General features: G+C 33.5%; 2 protein-coding genes across 2 annotated transcripts; both read right to left on the minus strand.

Annotated features, from left to right (window-relative positions):
- Positions 1–2,068: 2,068 nt before the first annotated feature.
- LOC122289443 (transcription factor MYC2-like) lies at positions 2,069–4,048 on the minus strand. The gene has a single exon (XM_043096428.1). The coding sequence runs from the start codon at positions 3,892–3,894 to the stop codon at positions 2,428–2,430; it is 1,467 nt and encodes a 488-aa protein (XP_042952362.1). The 5' UTR covers positions 3,895–4,048; the 3' UTR covers positions 2,069–2,427.
- A 14,599-nt stretch (positions 4,049–18,647) lies between these two features.
- On the minus strand, positions 18,648–20,135 carry LOC122289362 (transcription factor MYC1-like). The gene has a single exon (XM_043096340.1). The coding sequence runs from the start codon at positions 20,133–20,135 to the stop codon at positions 18,648–18,650; it is 1,488 nt and encodes a 495-aa protein (XP_042952274.1).
- Between the last annotated feature and the right edge of the window lie 3,573 nt (positions 20,136–23,708).

Consider the following 23,708-nt stretch of genomic DNA (forward strand, 5'->3'; position numbering starts at 1 on the left):
AAAAGCAGTACAACATTACCGGTAGTAGTTTTTTTTTTTTTTTGGCCAAGATGACCGGTAGTAGTTGTTCATGATATTGGGGAGGATCGACGTCATGAAATCGTAGGAGTTATTTTATAACACGTGTTGTGTTCTAAAATATTTCACAAATTTCACAACACGTGTTATAAAATAAGGATATTTTTATAAAATAATATTAATTTTATAAGATATTTTATATAAATATTCTTTATTTTAAAACATTATTGTGTAAAGTATTGGAAAGAGTGATGTGTATTTTTTTATTTTTATTCCTGATATTTTAGATCACATTATTTAAATAGTAAGATTTGATTTATAAAATTTAAATTTTTAATGTTTATTTTTTCAAATTAAATTACATATAAACATCTTAATCAATTATATATGTACTCTGGGACTTGAAAGTAAATTTTTTTAACCATATTAGTATATATTTTAGAATATTGACTACTGTAGATTAACGATCATAAATGGAAAGTAGATATTATTTGAAAAGAATAATTTTTATTTTTATTTTTTTGCCTTTTGTAATGATTATAAGGAATTCAATTAAAACATGAATATTATTGTAGTGATAAAAAGATTATATAAAAATAATTTTATATATTAATATAATTTTATATAATCTGTTAAATTTATTTTATAATAAAAATAATTTTATAATTTAAAATATTCCGTCACATACGTTCATTTGAGTACTTACTTTTGTTCAATCAATGTTTGTTGTTAAAACATTACCAGTACGTACGTTGCCTACAGGGATCTGGTTCAGCGCAGAGGTTGGTAGGCAGCTATAATTGTGACTACTATCGAACGACTTCCTTCCACTGGACATGAGCTTACAGCTACCAGTTTCTAAATTCACTCATTGCAGGGTAGAGGATTTATTAGGCAATAAGTTTTTGGGTGAATAGGCAGGGGTGGAGGGTGTGGCCATGACTGAAGTCACTATTTCTGGTGAAGAATTTTTAGAACCAAACTGACGGCCTATCTCTGGTTAACCAGAAAGTGAAACCCAGAATCAAAACCAAACTGACTGTACTCTCTTATAACTACTACGTGTTTTTTATATTTTTTCTAATCAAATTATCATAATTGATACATTTATACTCTTAAATTACTAAAATTCAATATACACATGACTTTAAAAAATTCGGACGTCCGACATCTCAAATTATGTTGTCGCCAATTTCCATTCATCTTAGAATTCATATATAATTGAACTGAATTTGTTGTAGAATTATGCAATGGATCCATCAATTTTAATAGTTTAGAATGTAAAAGTATTAAAACAGCCCCCCGGCTGGCCTATTTGTGTTGGAATATAGAAAATTGATCACCTACCATTATCACTTATTAGAATAGGGTATCAAATGGATAAAAAGATCTGTTCCAATTCGCACGGGTGGGTAACTTTAAACTAATCAAATTTCTGTTATTATAAAATAGAATTAACAAAAATTAAAATACGACAATACATCTCCATCAAACACTACAAAAACAAAATATTACAATCATATAATAGTAAAACCAACCATGAACTGAAACCTAACAGTTTTAGTTACATATTTTATCGACTCAAGGGCCGGGAATTATTCCTATTGAGGAGGTCCATAAAGATCTCCTCACCACGTCCATGAAAAAGGGCGAATCTATTGATAGCTTCTGATAAAATAGGCGTCCAATACGAAGAAAGAAAAGGAATCAGTGAATTTTGGAGCTTTAAAAACGCGGGCAAACTGATTTAAGTGGCAACACATGCATTGATGATCATGCATCGATTAGCCAGATGAGCCAATTCGATAGTGCCTTCGGTGGTGCGGTACTCATGTGGATCAGAGGGCTGTGAATTTGGTGGGAGAGGGGTGTACTTAGGACGGAGAAAACTATGAAAATGGAGGGAAAAAAACAAGTACAGAAAAGAAAGCACAGTAGAGAGGAAGGGAGGGAAGGAGATGATCGGTTTTAGAGATCAGGAGAGCCCTCTGACGAGAAGCCGTGGGAGGGAGAGAGTTTTAGGTTTTTTTTTTTTTTTTTAAAAAAAAAAAAGAAAAAAAAGAAACTGTTGTGCGTGAGTTTATTCACTAGGTATGGCTGCCAAACAAAATCTCGATATATTTTGGTATTTGTTTCATTCTACTTTGGCAGTTATACCTTGATTGGTTAACTCTGAACTTCTTCGACTAATTCCCTCGGAACTCGAAATATTATTCATCACTTCAAGCAAAAATTGGAAAGAGAAAGAAGAAGTAGGAAACAAGAAAAACTACGAATACCCAGTTCTTTCTTTGAACTTGGCTTTTGAGACATCGCGCAAGAGCGTGCATGTCTTGGCTTGGCTGATCCATACGAATAAAGGAGATGATCCAGGATAATTGACCACATTTGATACTTGCAATAAATTAACTATCTCCGCATACTTTGCAGAATAGCTGTTCTGATTGCCTGCCCAGTTTGCAATCCATCAGGAACTTTAACCACCACGTCTTGAACCATCAGCCCTTTGAGGCTTGAGATGCTAGCATGATGGATTTGAAACTCAAGGTCCCTGAGTGCATCCATCAATCTTGCATGCGGGTAATTCACGTCCGGACATTGTATTCGGATCAAGGCTTCTGAGCCAACGATCTTCACCTCCACGTCAATCGCAGCTGCAGTAAAACTAGATGACGATAGCCTTGTGTGATCAACAGTGGAGGATATGCTTCGACTGTCATACATAACACCCAAATTACTCATGTTGGCCTTTCGGGGTTGTGCTTTAAAGTTCGCCTCCAAGTCATCAATTTTGGCCTTGAGCTCATTGATGTACACGACTGCATCGGCGAGCAAAGATGCCTTGTCCATCTTTGAAACATTGGGAACCACCGAGCGGAGGGCGTAGAACCGATGGTTAAGCTTCTCTCGGCGCTGCCTCTCTGCTTCCACGTGGTTTACCGGGGAATATTGCCCGGTCGTGGCCTTTCTCCCTCTTTTCTTCAGCCGAATGTTCTGAGTATTTTCAGTGGCAAAATTACCATCTGAATCAGAATGCCCTGAATCAGATGAGGAACGGCCAATACCACCTCCTTGATCTTTAATTGCATCAATTTCTGGTTGCTTCTCCAGCAAGGTGCACTCCTTTTGAGCTTGTGAAAGCATTCCGATATCTAGAAAATTAGCAATATCCCGTTTGGCAGAAATAGGTGGTTGACCCTGATGGCTTCCCAGCTCCCTCAACACCTGAGAACTCGCATTTCCAGCTCCAAAAAGGGACTTAACTTGTTGCACCAAGCCCCAATCTTCTCCAATTAACTCCGAAGAACCCAGTTCCACCACCCCACGTGAAGTTGCAACACAAATTAGAGTCTGAATCCCATGCATACGAGCTTCTCTAGCTCTGTCGCACTCATAGAATTGGAGCTCTTGATCACCTGCCAACCAAATGTACTCCCCGCAGCTATATGCTCGGCCAAGAACACCATCGCGTACAGCAAATGATCGTGTCACTGAGACGGCGTAAAACCATTCGGAGTCGGTGACCTGACCATCCAATGTTACTCCGTCTACGTCCAAGTCCTCAGGGAAAAGAGATTGGACTCCTTTACTCACCCTCTTTCTGTCCAAACCGTACCCATATCTGGGTTGGTTATCGCCTTTGTCGTTGCTCACTTTGGACACGAAGTCTCTGCTGCCACGAAAATGGCCATCGCCCCATGACAGAACAACTTGGCCGTTGCTGTCTTTGGACGTCTGCCAGAAGATGGAGTAGATCCACCATTCAGGCCGGGTTTGAACAAGGAACTGGAGACGTTGCTGAATCGTGGATGAGGAGGCCTCATGGTAAGCGTTAACAAGAGAAGAGGAAGAAGCGGAAGAGATAATCTCTTCCATTTGCTTGATCACTTTGTTGCTTTTGATGATCTGATTGATCTTGTTAGCGTCTTTGACTAACTGATAATTAAAGCTAGCGAAGGATAGTAGAAACGAGAACGAGAAACCGCAAAGAAGAAAGTGTGTGATGTTGCTTAGGAATTCTGAGTATTAAAATGCCGCTTATGAATGTGCTATAAATATTGGGTTTCTTTCACTAGTAATTTGTTCGGTCAAAATCCATGTGATAAACACCTTACCGTATGTACTTAAAGTCCCCAAATATAGGGGAACTTATTTCGTGGGTCGTCGCAGATCCTTTCTAGAAAGATCTCGGTTCCGGCCGGCCATCTTTTTGAGAATCCGTAATTCTCTTTTGCCGGCCAATTACGTAGAGGGACATGGCGATAACTATTTTTTATTTTATTTTTTACCTCTTCTGTTGATCTTCTTCCATAATTTGTTTTATATTTTACTCATTGATCCGTACGTGCTTCATTCCATGACTCACAGCCACTGGCTCCAAACGTATAGATTTGCTCAAGGCATACGTACAATACCATTTGCGAGTTTTAAAAGAGGAGACACTTAGCCTACTTATATCATAAGGCTATAGGATACATGCATGCACTTCTTACCCCTGCACGTGGCGGGGTCCTCGATAAGTAGGCTAGCTGTCCGCATTGAAATCGACCATGCAGCATGTGGCTAGCTAGGCTGCTCGCGGTACCATCGTCCATGTAATTGTGTGTAAGGGGGATTAATTTGGCTCAATATTTATATGGGAATTAAATTTCTTAGAGTTCTTAGGTTAGGGCATATTATATATATAGCGTGCAATAAATATACATGAAAGTGGATCCTATAATACTTATAATCGTGTCCATGTATTGAAGGCCAAGCTGCATTTATAACACCTGACTAAGAAGATATATGAGATAACATGTATCTCTGACACAAAAAATTAGACAGTTGACCCCAGAGACCAGGTATATATACAAGACGATCCCCATATACGATAAATTCTGTCTGAATTCTCTACTCACTTATATTGAACTCTAAGATGATAATGACATTGGCATCAGAGATTGCCCGACACTACAAGAAAATTGTTCTGTTGTGACTAATTATTTCTTACAAGAATGACTATTTTTGGCAAAAAATGAGTTTGTTTTGGTCTTAAATAATCATTCTCGTCACATATAATCTATCACAAATAGTCATTTTTCTTGTAGTGCGACCACCATCACGACCCCTATCTCGCGATGTTTTTTCTATGTTTGCAAGTTTAAGATTGAAGACTCAAGTTGTTGGGAGCTCAGCTAAAAAATGTGCAAAATACGACGTTAACACATTGAATAAAGAAAAAAAATAATATAGAAAAGAACATGCATGATGATGAATATGTTTGAACAAAAATACTCTTAAGAAACAAATTGTAATTTCTAGACCTTTAGGACCTGTGGTCGTTGTTCCTGTTCAAAGAAGAAAAAACGAGGTACCAACTGAAGTACTACATTCCCCAAGAACATGTAGCTATGATTTTAATCTTGAAAATTTCTTTTAAGATGATCTTGTCCTTATACGATAGTTAATTTGAGCATTTATTTGCCCGCGTGCAAAATTGATTAATCTTATGGTCTGAGAAGCTAGGGTCGATCATCACTCATCAGGTTGGATTTGAACCTGCGTACGTTCAGGCGCCATGTCCCACGTCGTCTTCGTTTCGGATCAATTGTCAATAACGAGTAATTGATTATCCTCGATCTCCCAGATTTTATGGGACGTACATTTTAATTTCCAAGTCATGATCACGCTCGATCATGACTAGTTAGCTAGCTTTCTGCGTTAACGCGTATCAATCTTTGATTTCGACAGACCCACATGAAACATATGCCTCTTAACGAGGAAGGGGACCGGAAACTCTGGATCTCGACTTGCGAAAAACATTTTAAGAACTTGCTTTTGATTCTGCAGATTTCTGCTCTCCATGCAGGACGTTGGAGATGGGGAAGTTGCTTACGGAAACCAAAAAAGTAAAAGAAACAAAAGTTGCCCGGCGCGTGATTATGTAGTACGCATGTTTGACCCGGCTAATTTAATTTTTCCGTACAATAATTCATCCATACTCTTTTATTCACTTAACAGTACTATGAATTTCATTATAATATATCAATCAAAATTCAAGGGGACGAATTGTTTTAATTACAAGCTAGCATGAAGAATATAATTGAATTTAATTTTTTTATAAATCAAATATTATCGTATTAAAAAAAACATTCAACTATATATGAATATAATTTTTTTTTATTAAATGGACTCCAAAGGACAATCTCACTAATTGGGAAGGATGATTGATAGTATTGTATTGTCCCGTTTGGATTGAGCAACGCTCTTAATCTATTTCATCTCATCGTTATAATTTATGTATTCAAGTTTTTTTATAAAATATAATAAATAATTTAATTTTTTAAAATCTAAAAATAATAATTATATTAAAAAAATAATATTCTAATACTATTTTATTCAACTTTTATCTAAAATCATCTCATCTCATTTCATGATCCAAACTACACCTTAGGCAAGCACATGCATTATAAGAGAGATGAGCATTTATGACGAATTATTTACAAAAAAAATAATACTACTTGAGATGAGAATAGGCTCATTTTGATAAAAAATAATTATTATCTACAAAAATTACTAACGCTAGTAAATAACTATTTTCTTGTAGTTACGTGCGTACGTACACCAGTATACATGCCATTTAATAATTCCTACAACATACGAGCAGTAAGGCCGATCCATTTAGGCTGCAGCTGGGGATTATGGATTTGTACCCTTGATATTATGCATGTTTACCTACACAAGGTGGAAAGTAAAACAATTACTTGGCGTAGCATGATGTACACATGATTCAGTGCCCCATTTCTGAATCACCTTACGTTTTTAGTTTGAATTAAATTTCAAATCTATTTGTCACACATTCCATATGTTAAATATTATTTTGCTTTAAAAGGAAAAATTGGAAAAATACTCAACCTAGCTTGGATTGTTCATAATGAGCTGTTTCATAAAGTACTGTACTAGTCCTAAAGCAATAATTTGCATGCGAACATCCAGGAGAATCAAAGGTAATTTTTTCCAAAACATCACGTACAAGGATTGTTGCCCAGATGACTAACACAAGAGGGGGGTGAATTGAGTTGTATTAAAAAAAATAACAATTATAAATCAAATATATAATATAAAATATAAACAAAATATGAAATAACAATAAATATAAAGAGTAAGGGTAAGAGAGAAGCAAACTCAGTATGTTAACGAGGTTCGGCCCCACTGCCTACGTCCTCGCCTCAAGCTACCCCTTGAGGATTCTCAAATTCACTATTCAACCTCCTTCAGGTGGAGATAGAAACCTATTACACCTTTGAACAACACCGCTACAAAGGATCCGTGTAGAACACTCTCTACACTTGCAATTACCTTACACGTGGTGATTCAACTATTCCCCGTGTAGAATACTTTCTACACACAAGGGTTATACACACCTTTTTTCTTATACAAGAGCTGACAGTGGGTAGGTTATCAGAAAACACTCCTCAATGAGTGAAATAAGAATAATACAGCGCAAACTATATCTCTCAAAATGAACAAGGATTAATGCTCAATACTTAGAGAAGAGAGAATGAAAGCTTTGAATGAATGTTGTATGTTCTTGGTGTTGTGAATGTGAAGCTCTCAAATGATCTATTTATAGGCATATGAGACTTCATATTCAAATTTAAAAAGATTCACATGTCAAAGACAACATCATTCACTTTTTCAAAAAATTCAAATAAAAGGTTCTTCTTTTTCAATGTCAAAGACAACATCATTCACTTTTTCAAAAAAATCAAACCTAATATTTTACTTTTGACATATGACAAAATGAACACATTTTTCTTTTCAAAAAATTCAAACCTAATCTTTTACTTTTTGCATATGACAAAATGAGCACACTTTACTTTTCAAAATTTTCAAACAAAATCATCTACCTTTTGTATAAGTCAAAAAAAGCATCAATCACTTTTGAAAATATTTAAATAAAACATGCACATGTGAAAGATGACAATCAATCATCTTTAATATTTTCAAAGTTCAACCCTTTAATCAAGGCATACATATGCAAAAGATGACAATCAATCATCTTTTAAAATTTTCAAATTTAATTTTCAAAAATATTTATGCACATGTGGAAAATGTATTTTAATGCTTTATGATAAAATATTAATTTTGAGCATTAATCCTAATTTCGAATTTTGAAGAGATTTACAACATTACTCTATAATTTTAATGGGAACTTGTTCCCTTCTTGCTCATGCTTGTTTCCTTGATGTGCTTGACTCCATTGTGTAGACAAGTTGAGCTTGAGACTTCTTTATTCTTTGAATTCATTTGTTATCATCAAAATCCATGTGTAAATATATAATTACGCAAAACTTGAAATCTTAGGTTCAACAAGGATCTATTTATAAGATTTGACAGTAAAAATTAGAGAACTATATATTACAGATATAAAAAAGTTATACAAAAGTAAATCCACGATATTACATAATGAAAATGTTAGCTACTTCCGGCTATATTAGTCTTGTAGGAAATAAAAAGTGCCCAATCTACTAATTTTTTTTATAGTGATCTACTTTATATTAAAAGTAACTTTACAATTTGACATATTACATCAAATCAATCCAGTTTATAAATTTACTTTTATGTAATTACTTTATAATTAAAGTATTTCTCTATAGATTACATCAATCATTGAAGTATTAGAACTATAATAACTTTTGTTTTTAGACTTTAACAGTACGCTATATTATGAATGCATGGTTAATTATATATTATCACACTGTTTGCATGCATGTGGATCTGTCGTTTAACCACGTTCATCTCACGTGCATGGTTCTATCCTATGTATAAAATCTATGAGAGATGATATTTGCAATCGTGGTTGTGCAAGCGGCGTGCAGTCACTTTGAAAAAAATGAATTAATATGGGACCCATATGAAAAAAAATTAACTTTTTCATCGTGGACCCCACTCTTTTTCAAAGCGATTGCGTGGCGTTTGCAATTCCACGACTGTATGTAGCATTGCCGAAAATCTATAATGAATAATACTAGATCCCCCGCTGGGGGATGGTAGCTCCCAGCTTTTTATTTTTTTCTCTTTTTCTTAGTGATTAACAAAAAATTATTTAATATTATTGTGAATTTTTTATATTTTTTAAATATTTAAAAATATTAAAAAATGATGTGAAAAAAAAAACAAAAAAAAAGGAATTTTTTTTGGCCTAGCGGGCGAGAGCTCTCAGTGGTGGCCATAGCAGCGTTCATCTATAATATAAAATATATCAATTATTGTATTAGGGACACGATCTTTTACCTTTTATTTGATCTTTAAAAGATTGTTGTTTGTTTTTTGATTATGATATATATATATATATATATATATATATATATATATATATATATATATATGCAAACAAAGTAATCTAAAAACATGTTTTTTTTATAAAATGAATTAATGATCTCTAAGATTAATGGAACGACAGAGCCGGATACTATGCTTCTTGTTTTGTATAATCAAATCCAACAGGCTGGTCAATTAGTCAATACATACATCCATGTTCATGCAATATACCACTTTTAACAAGTTGACATGCAGCAGTACCGGTCGGAATCTGTCACATGATCGAAGTATATAAAGTCAAGCTACAATATTCAAGTTTTCCACTGCAAATAATTAGGAGAAATGATTTAATTATATCTGGTGCCCTTTCATTCACTAAAAGAGATTTGTTTTTTTGAGATAAAAAATTTTGTCAAAAAAAAAATCTAAATTTCGTCCCTAAAAATTTTTTAAGATGAAAAATTTTTGTCTCTATTTTGTTTTAAAAAGACTGTTTCAGAAAGTTTTTGGAGACAAAAATTGATTTTCATCTCAAAAAAATACTTTTAGGGATGAAATTGGTTGAAACCTTTCGAATGGAAATTTTTTTTTTAAATAAAAAAATGTCGTGTCAGAATCAAGTTCGAATGGAAAAATTTTTGTTCAAACTTAAAATTTTGTTTGAACAACATGAAATGTTAATTCAAACTAATAACCATATTTGACCAAGGTTGTTCGAACCAATACATTTTTAAGTGACTTTTGTTCGAAGAAAAGTATTAACTGTTCGAACAGACAATTGACCATCTGGAGAGGACACACTAATTGTATTCTCATTGCTAGCGCTGGGTGTAGAGACCGCAAAGCTGGACGCTGGCTTGGATGATAGTGAAAGCGGTGATGAGGTACCTGATGATGCTCTCACAGACGATCAGGTTCGTGAGCTAGTGCAAGACCCTTCAGCTCCTCCATATGATGGCAGTAAAGTAATCCGACAAGCCGACTGTATAGCATTTTTTAGAATGCTTAATCTGATTGTCGGGTATAACATTGATCCGAAAAAACACAAGATTAATTTTGGGATTGAATAGGCCAGATTTTTGTTACGGTTAAAACAGGGAGAGCCGATTGATTTATCATTATATTTCTTCCTCCGCATTCGAATAGAGTCACACTATTCAAAATTTTGTCTCTAAAAAGTATTTTTAAGGACAAAATATATTTCATTCCTAACAAATTTCGGTCTAAAAATCAAATTTCTTGTAGTGATTCAAATCATCAGTCATCATGTTCCTTAGCGAGCTTGCTAGGAGAAAGTGGTTGCCTAGCGCACTACTCGATTCTCTTGGTCACATGTGGATGGGATACTTTAAATATCATATCTTACCAATTAAAATAATTCAAATATTCCGTACTTTATATTAAAAAAATATTGAAGAGATCCCGATTGTTGAAAGGGTTATGTGCCATGTTTTCCGTTAAAATTGTAACGTCCTGTCCGGCCGTAATTTTGTGACACAAAAAAAGACACTAAACACGTGGTTAATTAATTAATCTAAATTAACAAGGAGCTTATGATTCATTAGGTTAGTTAAACTGTGGGTACGGGAAGTTGGGGTTGGAATTTTGGTAGCAGCCACTTTCCATTATTAATTTATTACATATGGTCAATTTCTAATATATTTTCTTCCGTTGAAACTGAGTCCGTTTAAACATATTTCACCGACCACGACCAAGATTTTCAAGAGTTGAACACAACATTCTCCGGCCCATTATCTTCAGACACGAAGACAATTAGTACCCCTTTGTTCATACTATTATTTTATTCATCAATATTTTCATATTATTATGATGAAGTGTATATAAGTCCATACAGCAGAGTGTATATAGGTTGCTTACGGAAACCTAAAAAAGAAAGAAAATATGCCCGTGATTATGTAGTATGCATGCTTTTCCCGGCTAATTTTATTTTTCCGTACAATAATTCATCCGTACTGTTTTGTTCACTTGAGTATAAATTTCATTATTTTCACATTTTTTTTTTTTTTTTTCCTTTCATTAACTTTATTTTGATACTATATGCTTAAAATATAATATATCAATCAAAACTCAAGGGGACGAATTCTTTTAATTACAAGCTAGCTAGTATGAAGACTATAATTGAATTTAATTTTTTTATAAATAAAATATTATCGTATTAAAAAAAACACTCAACTAATTATGAATATATATATATATATATATATTATTGAATGGACTCCACAGAACAATCTCACTTGGGAAGAATGATTGATCATGAAGGCCTTCGGCTTTGTTTGACTTTATTATATATTGGGGGTGCCTAGTTTACAGTTTCCGAACATGGATGGATTGTAAGATCAGCAATAAGATGAACTTTGGACAAGACAAGAATAGTACATGTTCCCGGCCATCCAGCTTTGTCCTCTTGGGGGGAGCCGTTTAAACTATATATTATATAGTAAGGAATGCTGTATACAGTGCAATGTAATCGTTATGAAAAAGAAAATTTGAGTTTATTATATTTATATTGATGTGGTATTATATTTCCACATGATTTATCTATTTCTAGAAAAACTAAGGCAAGCATATGCATTATTAAAAAAAAAAAAAAAACATTTATGATAAATTATTTACGACGAAGATGAATATTAATTATGATAATAAACTCATTTTTACATTAAAGAGTTATTTTTAGAAACAAATAAACAGTTGTTTCTGTAATCGATCGGGTACGACATGTGACGTACACACTACTATATATGCCATTTAGTAATTCCTACAACGTACGAAGGATCCATTCAGGGCGCTGCAGCTGGGGATCGATTAAAACAAGTACTTGGCGTCGCACGTGCATGATTTATTAGGGGCGACTTCAATGCCCCATTTCTGAAGCAGTACCTTACGTTTTTTAGTTTGAATTAAACTTCAAATCTATTTGTCACACATTCCACATGGTTAAATGTTAGTTTGCTTTACACCGAAAAAATGGAAAATTAGTTTGCTTTACACCGAAAATTTGGAAAATACCCTTAGCTAGCTTGGATTGTTCATAAGTAGCTGTTTCATAAAGTTGGCCTAAAGCAATTTGCGTGTGGACTTCGATATATTTAAGATATTATGCAAAAGTAATTTTTTCTAAAATATATAAGATTTGACAATATAGATTATATCGATCATTGCAGTACTAGAACAATAATTTGTTTTTTGTAGACATTAACACGATATATTATGAAGAATAAAACTACTTTGCCCCCCATCAAATGTACCGCTCCTATTGACTGCTCACCAAAAAATATATATATATATAAATTTTTTACTTAATGATTAAAGAAGTAATTTTAAGTATATTTATGTATTTTATTTTTATTTTTTTAAAAATATTTAAATATATTAAAAAATATGAAAAAAAATTGAAAAACAATAGCCTAGAGGCGGCACACCCAACTATAATAGCTGAGCGACATAATAGCCTGACTGTGTTATGAATTCATGGTTAATATTTTCACACGCATGTCTGCATCTGGTTCTGTTGTTTAAACACGTTCATGTCACGTAGTTCTATCCTATATATATATATAACCTATAATATAAGATATATTAATTAGGACTGTTCATTCGGGTTCTAGGCTAGGTATCTAGGTATATCCGGTTCTGAACCCGAGTTTCAAACTCAGGTCAAGTTCTGGCCCGGGTTATGACCCGGGCAGGAAACCAGACTCTCCGAGGTTCTTTTTCTTTTTTTTTTCAAAAGCCTATATTATTATTTTTTTTAAGAAAAATATATTGCTGAAAAGCATAATTATTTTTATTTATCTAAAAGCCTATATTCTATTACAAATTTTTGAAGAAAAATATTATATATATATATAAAAACCAACTAATTAACTTTTTAACTAAATGAAGCTAAAAAGAAAAAGAAATTCGATATTTATCATGTAAAATCTATGCAACACATAATGCAATTTACTACATATTACATTATTTGATATCTACACATTATATTACAAAACAAAAAATTATAATATATAAAAATTAAATATCAAAAGTGGATTACAGAGAGCCAATACATAATGTGTTTGCTTCATACAATCAATTAAAGTATTCCTCCATAGCTGATACATGTGTATTGAGAACCTTCATTTGCGTCATCAGCGTCTCCTTTTCCTTTCTCAAATTTCCCACCAGGCAAAGCCACATCCCATGTTTTTCACATGGAAACATACATCTCAATTCATGCACTCCTTTAATTATTTCATGTCTAGTCATGCAATCTCAAATTCAAGGTCATCCTGTCTAGTCGTGCAATCTAAATGAAAAATTCTAAACATAATTCCACACGCTACACAATATACCTTTTTTTAATTTTTTTTCTTTTACCAAATGTTTGGTATATGGATAATGAGTAGAAGAATTCAATTAATTTAAGAAGAATAAACCCAACATATATATATTTATATATATGTAGTGTGTGGGCCTATGTGTAGTAAAACTCTGTTAAAGGCCAATTTCTATTTATTATTAAGTATAATCTATGATGTTAGACAACTTGAAAAACACAAGCATCAATAGAGCTTAGATCCTAAAAAATAATAATACAACCTGGGTAGATCTGGCCAAACAAAATACTATTCATGCATTACCACACGTGAAGTCAACCAAAACAAAGAGAAAAGACTAGATCTAGCCAAACGACAGCCTTTGCTAGTTGGCGACAATTGCTAGAGTTTTGGCGCGAGAGAGAGAGAGAGAGAGAGAGAGAGAGAGAGAGAGAGAGAGAGAGAGAGAGAGAGAGAGAGAGAGAGAGTTTTAGGGGATGGGGCTGAACTGAAGAGCAAAAAAAAAATGATGGGGGTTTTACAAAAAAAATGAAGTCATTTCTCTGTGCATTTTTTAAAAAAATAAAAATAAATCGAGTACCGGGTTTAAAACCAGTGCCCGGACTGAGTTATACCCGAGTTTGCGATATGGTCACCAGAATTGAAACCCGGTTTCTGAACCGAGGCTGGGTTCTTTCCCAACCTAGATGCACAGTCTTAATATCAATTATCGTATTTGGGATATGATCTTTTACCTTTTATATGATCTTTAAAAGATTGTTGCTTGTTTTTTTATTATGATATATATGCAAACAAAGTAATCTAAAACATGTTTCTTTTATAAAATGAATTAATCACCTACTTAGAAAAAAAAATGAATTAATGATCTCTAAGATTAATGGAAGGACAAAGCTACTTGTTTTGTATGATCAAATCCAACAAGGTCATGAATTAGTGATAGATAGATCCATGTTCATGCAATATGCCACTAAACAAGTTGTGTGAGGGGAAAAGGGCTCGATCCGAGTGGTTCGAAATAGGGCATCCAATAATCCTAGACCCAAGCAAGTTGGGGGAACTGCAGCCCACCTAACAAGGGGTGCAAGGCGGCCTAAGGTTGAGGCCCACCCAACAGAAGATAAGGTGGCTCGGGGTGGAAGGGGCTCTTGTCGCCCCTATAACACGTCCACCCTTCTGAAGGGCCTTCGGACTAGGGCCCGGGTTGGTCAAAAAGCCCACTACGAGCAATGGTGATCTGAGGGTTCAGTAAGGAACCAAGGCCCGCTAAAAGAATACGTTGACAGGTGACTGCCTCAGGACCCAAGAGACTAGATGTGCAAGGTTGAGGGCACACAAGGTCAAAGACACGCTACATTTAATGCATGTAAGGGGAAGCAAACACTCGATGGCACACTCATGGGACAACACGACCTCGACTTGACACTTCGTTGTAGCAATAGGGAGGTGGCAGGTATACTTAGGCACGACCTGACACTGTACAATCTCCCTCAACGGATGAGCTCAGGTCAAGTATAAATATCCTAATCTTGCCCACGGAGAAATGTATGATCTTTCTATTCTTTGCTACATACTAACCTTGTCATAACAGATCCTAACTAACTTCAGCATTGAAAGATTCACACTCTTCTGGACTCCACTCTTCTTCCTCTTGTTGCAGGTGCTGAAAGCTTAGACCATCTTAGAATTACTCGGCCGCGAAACATGGCATCAACATGTTGAAATGCATCCCCAGAATCTGTCACATGATCAAAGTAAAGTCAAGCTACAATATTCAAGTTTTCAACCGCAAATAATTATGAAAATTGATTACATTATGGTGGCCTTTCATTCAAACCATCGGCCATGTTCCTCATGTTCCTTAGCGAGCTAGCTAGGAGAAAGTAGTTGCGGCTAGCTACTCGATTCTCTTGGTCAAATGTGGGATATTTTAATCATGTCTTACCAAAATAATTCAATATTCATTACTTTATATCAAAGAAATATTGAAGCGATCCCGATTGTTGCAAGAGTAATGATGTCATGTTTGCCGATAAAATTGTAACGTCCTGTCCGGCCTTAATTTTGTGACACGTGGTTAATTAGGCTTAATTGACAAGCTTATGGTTCATTAGGTTAGTTAAACTGTGGGTACGTGCGGTTGGGGTTGGAATTTTGGTAGCAGCCACTCCCCATTATCAATTTATTACAGAGGGTCAATTTCTAATATATAATATTATATATGAGATTTTTTCTGAATTACAGGAATATTACTGAAATATTAAAAACTGAGCCTGTTGAACCATATTTCACCGACCACGACCAAGATTTTCTAAAGTCCAACCCAACATACCTTCTGGTACGAAGACAGTCAGTGCCCCTATGTTCATACTATTATTTTAGGACTTGTTCTGAAAGTGAGATAAGTTAAAATAATTTTTTATTAGTAATGAGAATCACATTATTGAATTGAAATAAGATGATATGATTTTTAAAAATTTTGTAATAAAATTAAAGTGATATTGGAGTCTGTTTTGTAACTTTACTCTTAGGAGGTAATTTCTTTGAAATTATTTTGGATTTGTTTTGCTTTGTTTTATTATTATTATTTTTTCTGTTTTTAGATTCCTAGGGATTTTGAAGCCTTTTATTTCATTTATTTTTTCTACGCTTTCTATATTTTTTTCATATATTTTATATTATTATTTTATTTATATATGTTTTTACTTTTAATTTTAATATATTTAATGTAATAATTTAATAAACCATAATTTTTAACAAACACAATAAATAAGTCTACAATAGATAGCTAAATTTATAAAATTCAAAATTTAAAATTTATATTTTAAATTAAATTATATCATATAAATAGTGTGTGATGCAAATACCGTAAAATAGAATTATTTAATAGAAATACAACAAATATAAGACTCCCAGTACGAGTGTTTCCGTGTGAAATCGAAAGTTTCACAATGGCGCAATGGGCCTGTACTCCCACGGCCTTCATGGTGGGGTTGTGGGTCTGGGCTCCTTTTTCCCATGTTTATCTCCCGGCCCAGATTACTAGCAATAGGACTCAAATGCAAACTATAGTCGCTTAGGTTTCGTAATTAAGTTTAAATATAAAATTCTCATCTCATTATTATAATTTTTTAAATTTTAATATAAAATAAAATAAATAATTTAACTTTTTTAAATCCTAAAATAACAATAATATTAATATATAATATTTTAAACCTTAATTTAAAATAAAAAATTTTCATCTCACTCTCCAAACCTATCTGTACTACAAAAATATTAGGAGTGGCAATTCTTGTTTTCGTGTTTGTGTCATGTCAAATTATGAACATTTAACTAACATAGGTCAACTCGAATCCGATCCATTAAGATAAATGTATCAAAATTTCAAACCCTAACCAAACTCATTTAGATAACAAATCGTTTCGTATTACCCATTTTGATACATTAAAACAACATGACTTAGTTAAAATTCGTTTCATATAAATGGGTTGAGCTAACGTGCTTAACTCATTTGACTTAGTTAGATAATTTTATATAAAAGTTAAAATCTATATTTACTAGTAGTCACAATATCTTAAAAAGAAATGATACTACTTACTAAGAAATAAATATCAATATTTTTCAAATTATAACATGTAATAAAATCAATATTACAAACTCTACAATAAAAAATATGAGCATAGTTCCTTGATTACAGTCCCAACGTAAAATACAAGCATGCTAACAGATATGAATATTATAACTCAATAATAATAAAATTATAATTTTGAAATGAAATCTAAATATTTCAAAATAGATTGATTCTGCTTGGCTTACCTGTTTATATATCATGTTTTTAAAAGTTATTTGCTTAATAGATTTACTCCTAACTTAATGATAGCATACTCTATTAAAAATAAGTAAGGTTCATTGTTAAAAAGTAAACTTTTTCATACGGATATCAAATTTGTCAATTTTTTTCAAATAAAAGACGTGTGATTTGGACCTTTTAATACTGTACAAATTTTTCATAACTTTCACATATTTAAATAGAGTTCTACTCTGTCACCTAAGTATGCCATTAATAGAGTTGTCCCAATGACATGTCCCAATGACATGTCCCCATCATGAGGTGCCATGTGCCTTATTAAAAAAATATATATATTTAAAACAAAATAGGATTAAAAAAAAGGTAAACTTAAATTCCTTCTATCATTTTTATTTTTGTATTTTAAATTTTTTTTAATAAGCCACTTGGCACCACATGAAAGTGACACGTTAATGGGACAACTCCAACTCTATACTTAGCGCGCATAGTAGCATTTCTAGTTTAATATTCAAGTCATTGACGTGTTATGTCATGCATCATGTAATCATCCTCTAGTAAAAGACAAGTTGACCATTGACCCGTCCGGTGCACTACCGTCCGACTTCCGTGCTAAGCTCAGATTTATTAGCCTCATAGGAGTTTTACCTCTCATCAGCTACTGATAATTGACGAATAAGAATACGCAATTAATATGTAGTACTATTCAACGTTCAAAGTCAACGGCGAGTTGCAAAACTTTCATGTACCAAAGAATGAAACACGACGAAACTTCTTGGACTACATTCTCTCGGAAACATGCATTCATTCTGCACCGTAATTCGAACTATATATTTATATATATATATATATATATATATATATATATATATATATATATTTATATGTATACTAAATGCAATCACGATCGATGTCGCAAGTTGCGACATTTGGCTTTCGACTGTTTTGCCTAGATTCATTGGAGAATTCTTCGACGGAACTCGAGCCAAAATATATATGATTGATGACAGGTTGAAGCAAATCTTGGAAGAGATCAATAGGAAAGGAAGAAATACAAAAACTGAGCTTTTGATCAGATATCGATTGTAATTAAGCTTAATTGTCGAATTAGCTAGCTACGTGCGAATTAATAGGATATGATGCAGGATGATTAAGTAGATTAAGTACCACATGATAACAACGAATTAACTCCGCATGACCTGATTAAGAATAGCTATTCTCATTTCCTCGCCACTTCGTGATACATGATCAGGAACTTGTACCACAAGGTCTTGAAGCATCAGCCCCTTCACGCTTGAGATGCTAGCATGATGAATTTGAAACTCAAGGTCTCTGACTGCATCCATCAATCTTGCATGTGGGTAGTTCAAGTCCGGGCATTGTACTCGGATCAAGGCTTCTGATCCAACAATTGTCACCTCCACGTCCATCGTAGTTGCAGTATAACTTGATGATGATAGCCTTTTCTTATCAACTGTGGAGGTAGTTATGCTTCGATTCATGTCATACATACCACTCAAATTACTAATCTTGGCCTTTCGGGATTGTGCCTTGAGTTTTGCCTCCAAGTCATCAATTTTGACCTTGAGCTCATTGATGCACACGACTGCATCAGCGAGTAAAGATGCCTTGTCCAACTTTGAAACATTGGGAACCACCGAACGGAGCTCGTAGAACCGATGGTTAAGCTTCTTTCGGCGCTTCCTCTCTGCTTCCAAGTTGTTGACCAAGCAATCTCGCCTATTCGTTTGCGTTCTCCCTTTCTTCTTCGGCCGAATGTTCTCAGTACTTTCAGAGGCAAAATCACCTCTAGAATCAGAAGGCCCTGAGTAAGATGATGAACGGCCAAGACCAGCTGCCCCTTCATCTTTAAATATTGCATAAACTTCTGGTTGCTTGATCTCTTGCAAGGTGCACGCCTTTTGAGCTTGTAAAAACATTCCGATATCTAGAAAAGGAAAATCCGGGCGCTTGGCAACTGGTGGCTGACCCCGATGGCTTCCCAGCTGCCTTGGCTCCTCACGAGAATTAGCATTTCCAACACCGAAAAGGGACTTTACTTGTTGCACCAAACCACAGTATTCTTCTTGAACTGAATCGGAAGAACCAAGTTCAACCACCCCACTTGAGGTTGCAACACAAACTAAAGTCTGGATCCCATGCATACGAGCTTCTCTAACTCTCTCGTTCTCATGGAATTGAAGCTCTTGATCACCTGACAACCAAATGTATGCCCCGCTGCTATATGCGCGGCCAAGAACGCCACCATCGCGTACAGAAAATGATCGTGTAAACGAGACGGCGTAAAACCATTCGGATTCGGTGACATCATCCATTGCTACTTTGTCTATGTCCAAGTCCTGATCGGCAAAAAGAACTTTCGGTCCTTCGCTCACGTTGAGTTTTTCCGAACTGAACCCATTTTTGTGTTGGTCATGATCATTGCTCGCTTTGGACAGAAAGCTCCTGGTGCCACGAAAATGACCACCACCCCATGATAGAACAGCATGGCCATTATTGTCTGTGGACTTTTGCCAGAAGATGGAGTAGACCCACCACTCAGGCCGGCTTTGAACTATGAACTGTAGAAGTTGCTCAATCGTTGGTGAGGTCTCATGACAAACGGGAACAAGCGGAGTAGAAGAAGGGGAACACATAATTATCTCATCCATTTGCTTCTCTTGCATGCCCTTGCTGTTGATCTCTTTTTAACTTAGCGTCTTTGATTAAGCTGTGATAATTAGAATGAATGAAAAGTAGCAAATAGGGAGAGAAATATCAGCAAAGAAGGAAATGAGCGATGATGCTATAAATAGTTTTCCTGTTAGCTTAGAAAATAATAAATAAATAAATAAATTCTTGTTGGCCAAAGGAATTTTGGATAAGGTTTCGTACGCAATACGACTGCATAGCCCGCAAATGGTTGGAAAAAGAAAAAAGAGTTTTGTTAACTGTAAAGAAAGTTGTTTAAAATTTAAATTAATATTATTTTTAATAAAATTTATTTTTTAATTAATTACATTAAATTAAGATATATTTAATATGTAGTTATACTTGTAATTAAATTTTTTTTTAAATAATTGTATCAATTATTCTTTTAAAAAAAAAACAATGTTGGATAGATATCAAATTTTTTTAAATAAAAAGAAAAAAAGAAAAGACAATAGTACATTTTAAATTTGCAAAAATTATTTTCTAAGTGTAATAAAATTCGGAGTTTTTCTTTTCACTACTTGGAGTATATCAGAATTTTGAGAATAATAGTTAAATAGTTTAAATTAAAATGTTTTATTAGGTTTCAAGAGATGTAGAAGAAAAAGTTGAATATAAATATTAAAAAATTAAAAAATTCTTTTGACTTTAATTTTTCTATTTATTTATTTTGGAGTTTAAAAACTTTGTATTGATTTTTGTGTTTTATTTACAAATTTGTAAAAGTTGTAATGATCATTAGGTAATGATTAGATAAAAATTTTAAAAATTTAAAATTAAAAAGTATTTTGTATTTAAATAATATTTAAAAATAAAATCGTAAAAATCTCTAAAAAGTTTTAAAAATTTCTCATTTCATTTTATTATCCAAACGGACCTAGTTCTCATAAGAAACACGAAACCAATGTTTGGAAGAGTGCCTGAGCACTTCTATAATTCTCATCAAGTAAAGGAAGATAATATAAAAACAACTATGCTATAATTTAATAATAATTGGGTATTAAAAAATTAAAAAGTTTTAATTTACGTTGACCTAGTGTACTTTTGACCAAATTTTTGAGTTAAGGTGAAAACTTTTTAAATATGAAGTTATATTTGAGTTGTAATATGGTTGTTATTCTATCATGTTTTGTCCTAAAGTAAAACATTTTCGGTATTGATTTAAGGTACGATGATGCCGGCCATCTAGGAAGGGAGAGCTTTAGGTATATTATATAATAAAAATAATTTGGAAAAGACGAAACCCTTTAAAAAGCCAAACTACGGAACCCTCTAAAAAGACAAACTCTCTCTCTCTCTCTCTCTCTCTCTCTCAAAGCCTCCAGATGTGATTTTTACCGAATGAAGAGGAGAAGGCCTTCTCCTCCCTCCCATTTTCTCTTTTTTCTATTTACTCATTTTTTTATTAAGATAGTCATTTATTTTTGTTTATTTTGTTTTCTTCAAAGCTAAAAAAGACCAATATATAATTTTTCAACAACGCTCGATAGACACAGCACAAGAAGACTCACAGGCAGCAAATCATTCGAAGGATAGTAGCAGTTTTGTAAAAATTATTATGCGTGGTCCTCACATATCATTCACAAATGCACGTGACCGTCACATGCCACCCCTTCCAGCAGCTCATCTGGTCACATGCACTGAATCACCAAAATCGCCACTATCAAATCTTTCATATCTAATTTTTGTAGCTGAAAAGAGACAAACGTGTTATCTTCAATTAAGTACTGGTACTAATTCTGAAGTCTACTAGAGTTGATCTAAATTTTAATCCATCCATTTTCACATCTATCTTACTACTTTCCTTATTTATTTAAAAAAAAAAGTTTTCATCTCATGGACTTTTATCTATAGAGGTTGAGTCATCTCTTTTTATGAAGGGTGAGATTGATTCTCTGTTTAAGCAGAGTGTTGTCTCTTGGATGTTTGTCTATAGAGAGTATCAGCACTTGTGAATATCAGACTAGTCACAAAAAAAAAATAATGTACTAGTGAAGTTCCAAATGCACTAATTAGTTTATGAGATAATGGTTGATATGAGGATATCTTTGCACGTATCCGATCATGGATATAATTTTTTTTAATAAATGAATAATGACATTTTTCTTTAAAAAAAGAAGTGAAAGCTTTGTACAAACTTTGTGAAAAATAGAGACTTACTATTAAAATTTGATCTTTTTAATAGTTATATATATTTATATATATATATATATATATATATATATTATGAGTAGTGCTATGCTATTTAAAGGACTTTACACAAGACACAATTTATAAGGTATAATTCGATTTATAAGATTTAAATTTTAAAATTTATCTTCTAAATCAAATTATATCACTTGGATCATATATAATATAGTGTAAAGGCCTTCAATATAATTATTATTATTTTTTTATAAGAATAATATCACGTGGATGAGATTATTTTTCACGCCATGTCGCACTCCCAGATTATGAATCAATCGGTTGAGCAGGTTGCCGGCCAAAAATTATTGTATTGACTTATGCCATATAACCTTTTATATATGAACTAATTCATGTGGTACTAAAAGGGTAATCGATTTCTCATTAATGCACCACTTGATCAAGACCGGCAAATCAGGTGCAAACACGTTTCACAACTGCATGCACGTGATCATTGGATTTGGAACCATGCGCGTATCGCGTGTATCATGTTGTCCCCGAGAATTCAAATTTCAAAAGGATGACTGTGTACTATTAAAACACGCATCCATTTGCATGTGATCACTGATTACATATACATGAAGTGAAAAATGAATCTGTGTCGTCTCAGCATTTTCCTTCCATTTTGACGATACTTGAATCGATCATGAAACCACTTTGCTAAATATATATGAAAAATTCTATTGATCAGCTGGCATAAACAAGCCTTCCATGCCGTTAATATGACAAGATTTAATGTATAAAGAAAAACTTTAAAACTTAATTAATCTCTTACAAATCAAGTCTTATCGTGTCAACGGCATAGAATATTTGTTTTACATACCAAATTATCAGTAGAAGAACTTAATATATATTTTCTGTAGGATCAGTAGGAAGTTTTTTTTTTTTTTTTTTTGGCATCAAGAAGGCCAATTTTTTTTAAAAATGCCAAAATTTCAAGACCAGTCCAATAATTTTCTCAACTGGGAAATTGATTAATGCGTACTTAATTAGTTAATTTGGATGAATAATGAATAATGAGAGCATGCACACAAGAAATTGGGTTTGTTGTCTTACTATTCGAAAGTGTAAACATGATCCCTTGCTACCTTGACCTCCTTGTATAAGCCTAACAGCATATGATCTACAAGAAAGCATGCATATTGATGACCAATTACAAGAAGGATAATGACAGCAGACTTACTACCTCTTACTAATTATTTACTTATTTTTTATTTTTAGGATAAACATATCCAAGCACATGAGCTGGAAGTTAGGAACCGATGGTAGACTTTTCTGTCCTTGTTGCGTGCCAAAGGATTTCGAACGTGAAAAGTGCACTCATTTTTTCACCCCAAGGCGAATCGGGA

This window comes from Carya illinoinensis, chromosome 12 (genome assembly GCF_018687715.1).
Source record: "Carya illinoinensis cultivar Pawnee chromosome 12, C.illinoinensisPawnee_v1, whole genome shotgun sequence".
Classification (NCBI taxonomy): Eukaryota; Viridiplantae; Streptophyta; class Magnoliopsida; order Fagales; family Juglandaceae; genus Carya; species Carya illinoinensis.

Excerpts from the sequence above, each read along its gene's own strand:
- LOC122289362 (XM_043096340.1), bottom strand. The coding sequence starts at position 20,135 with ATGGATGAGATAATTATGTGTTCCCCTTCTTCTACTCCGCTTGTTCCC.
- LOC122289443 (XM_043096428.1), bottom strand. The coding sequence starts at position 3,894 with ATGGAAGAGATTATCTCTTCCGCTTCTTCCTCTTCTCTTGTTAACGCT.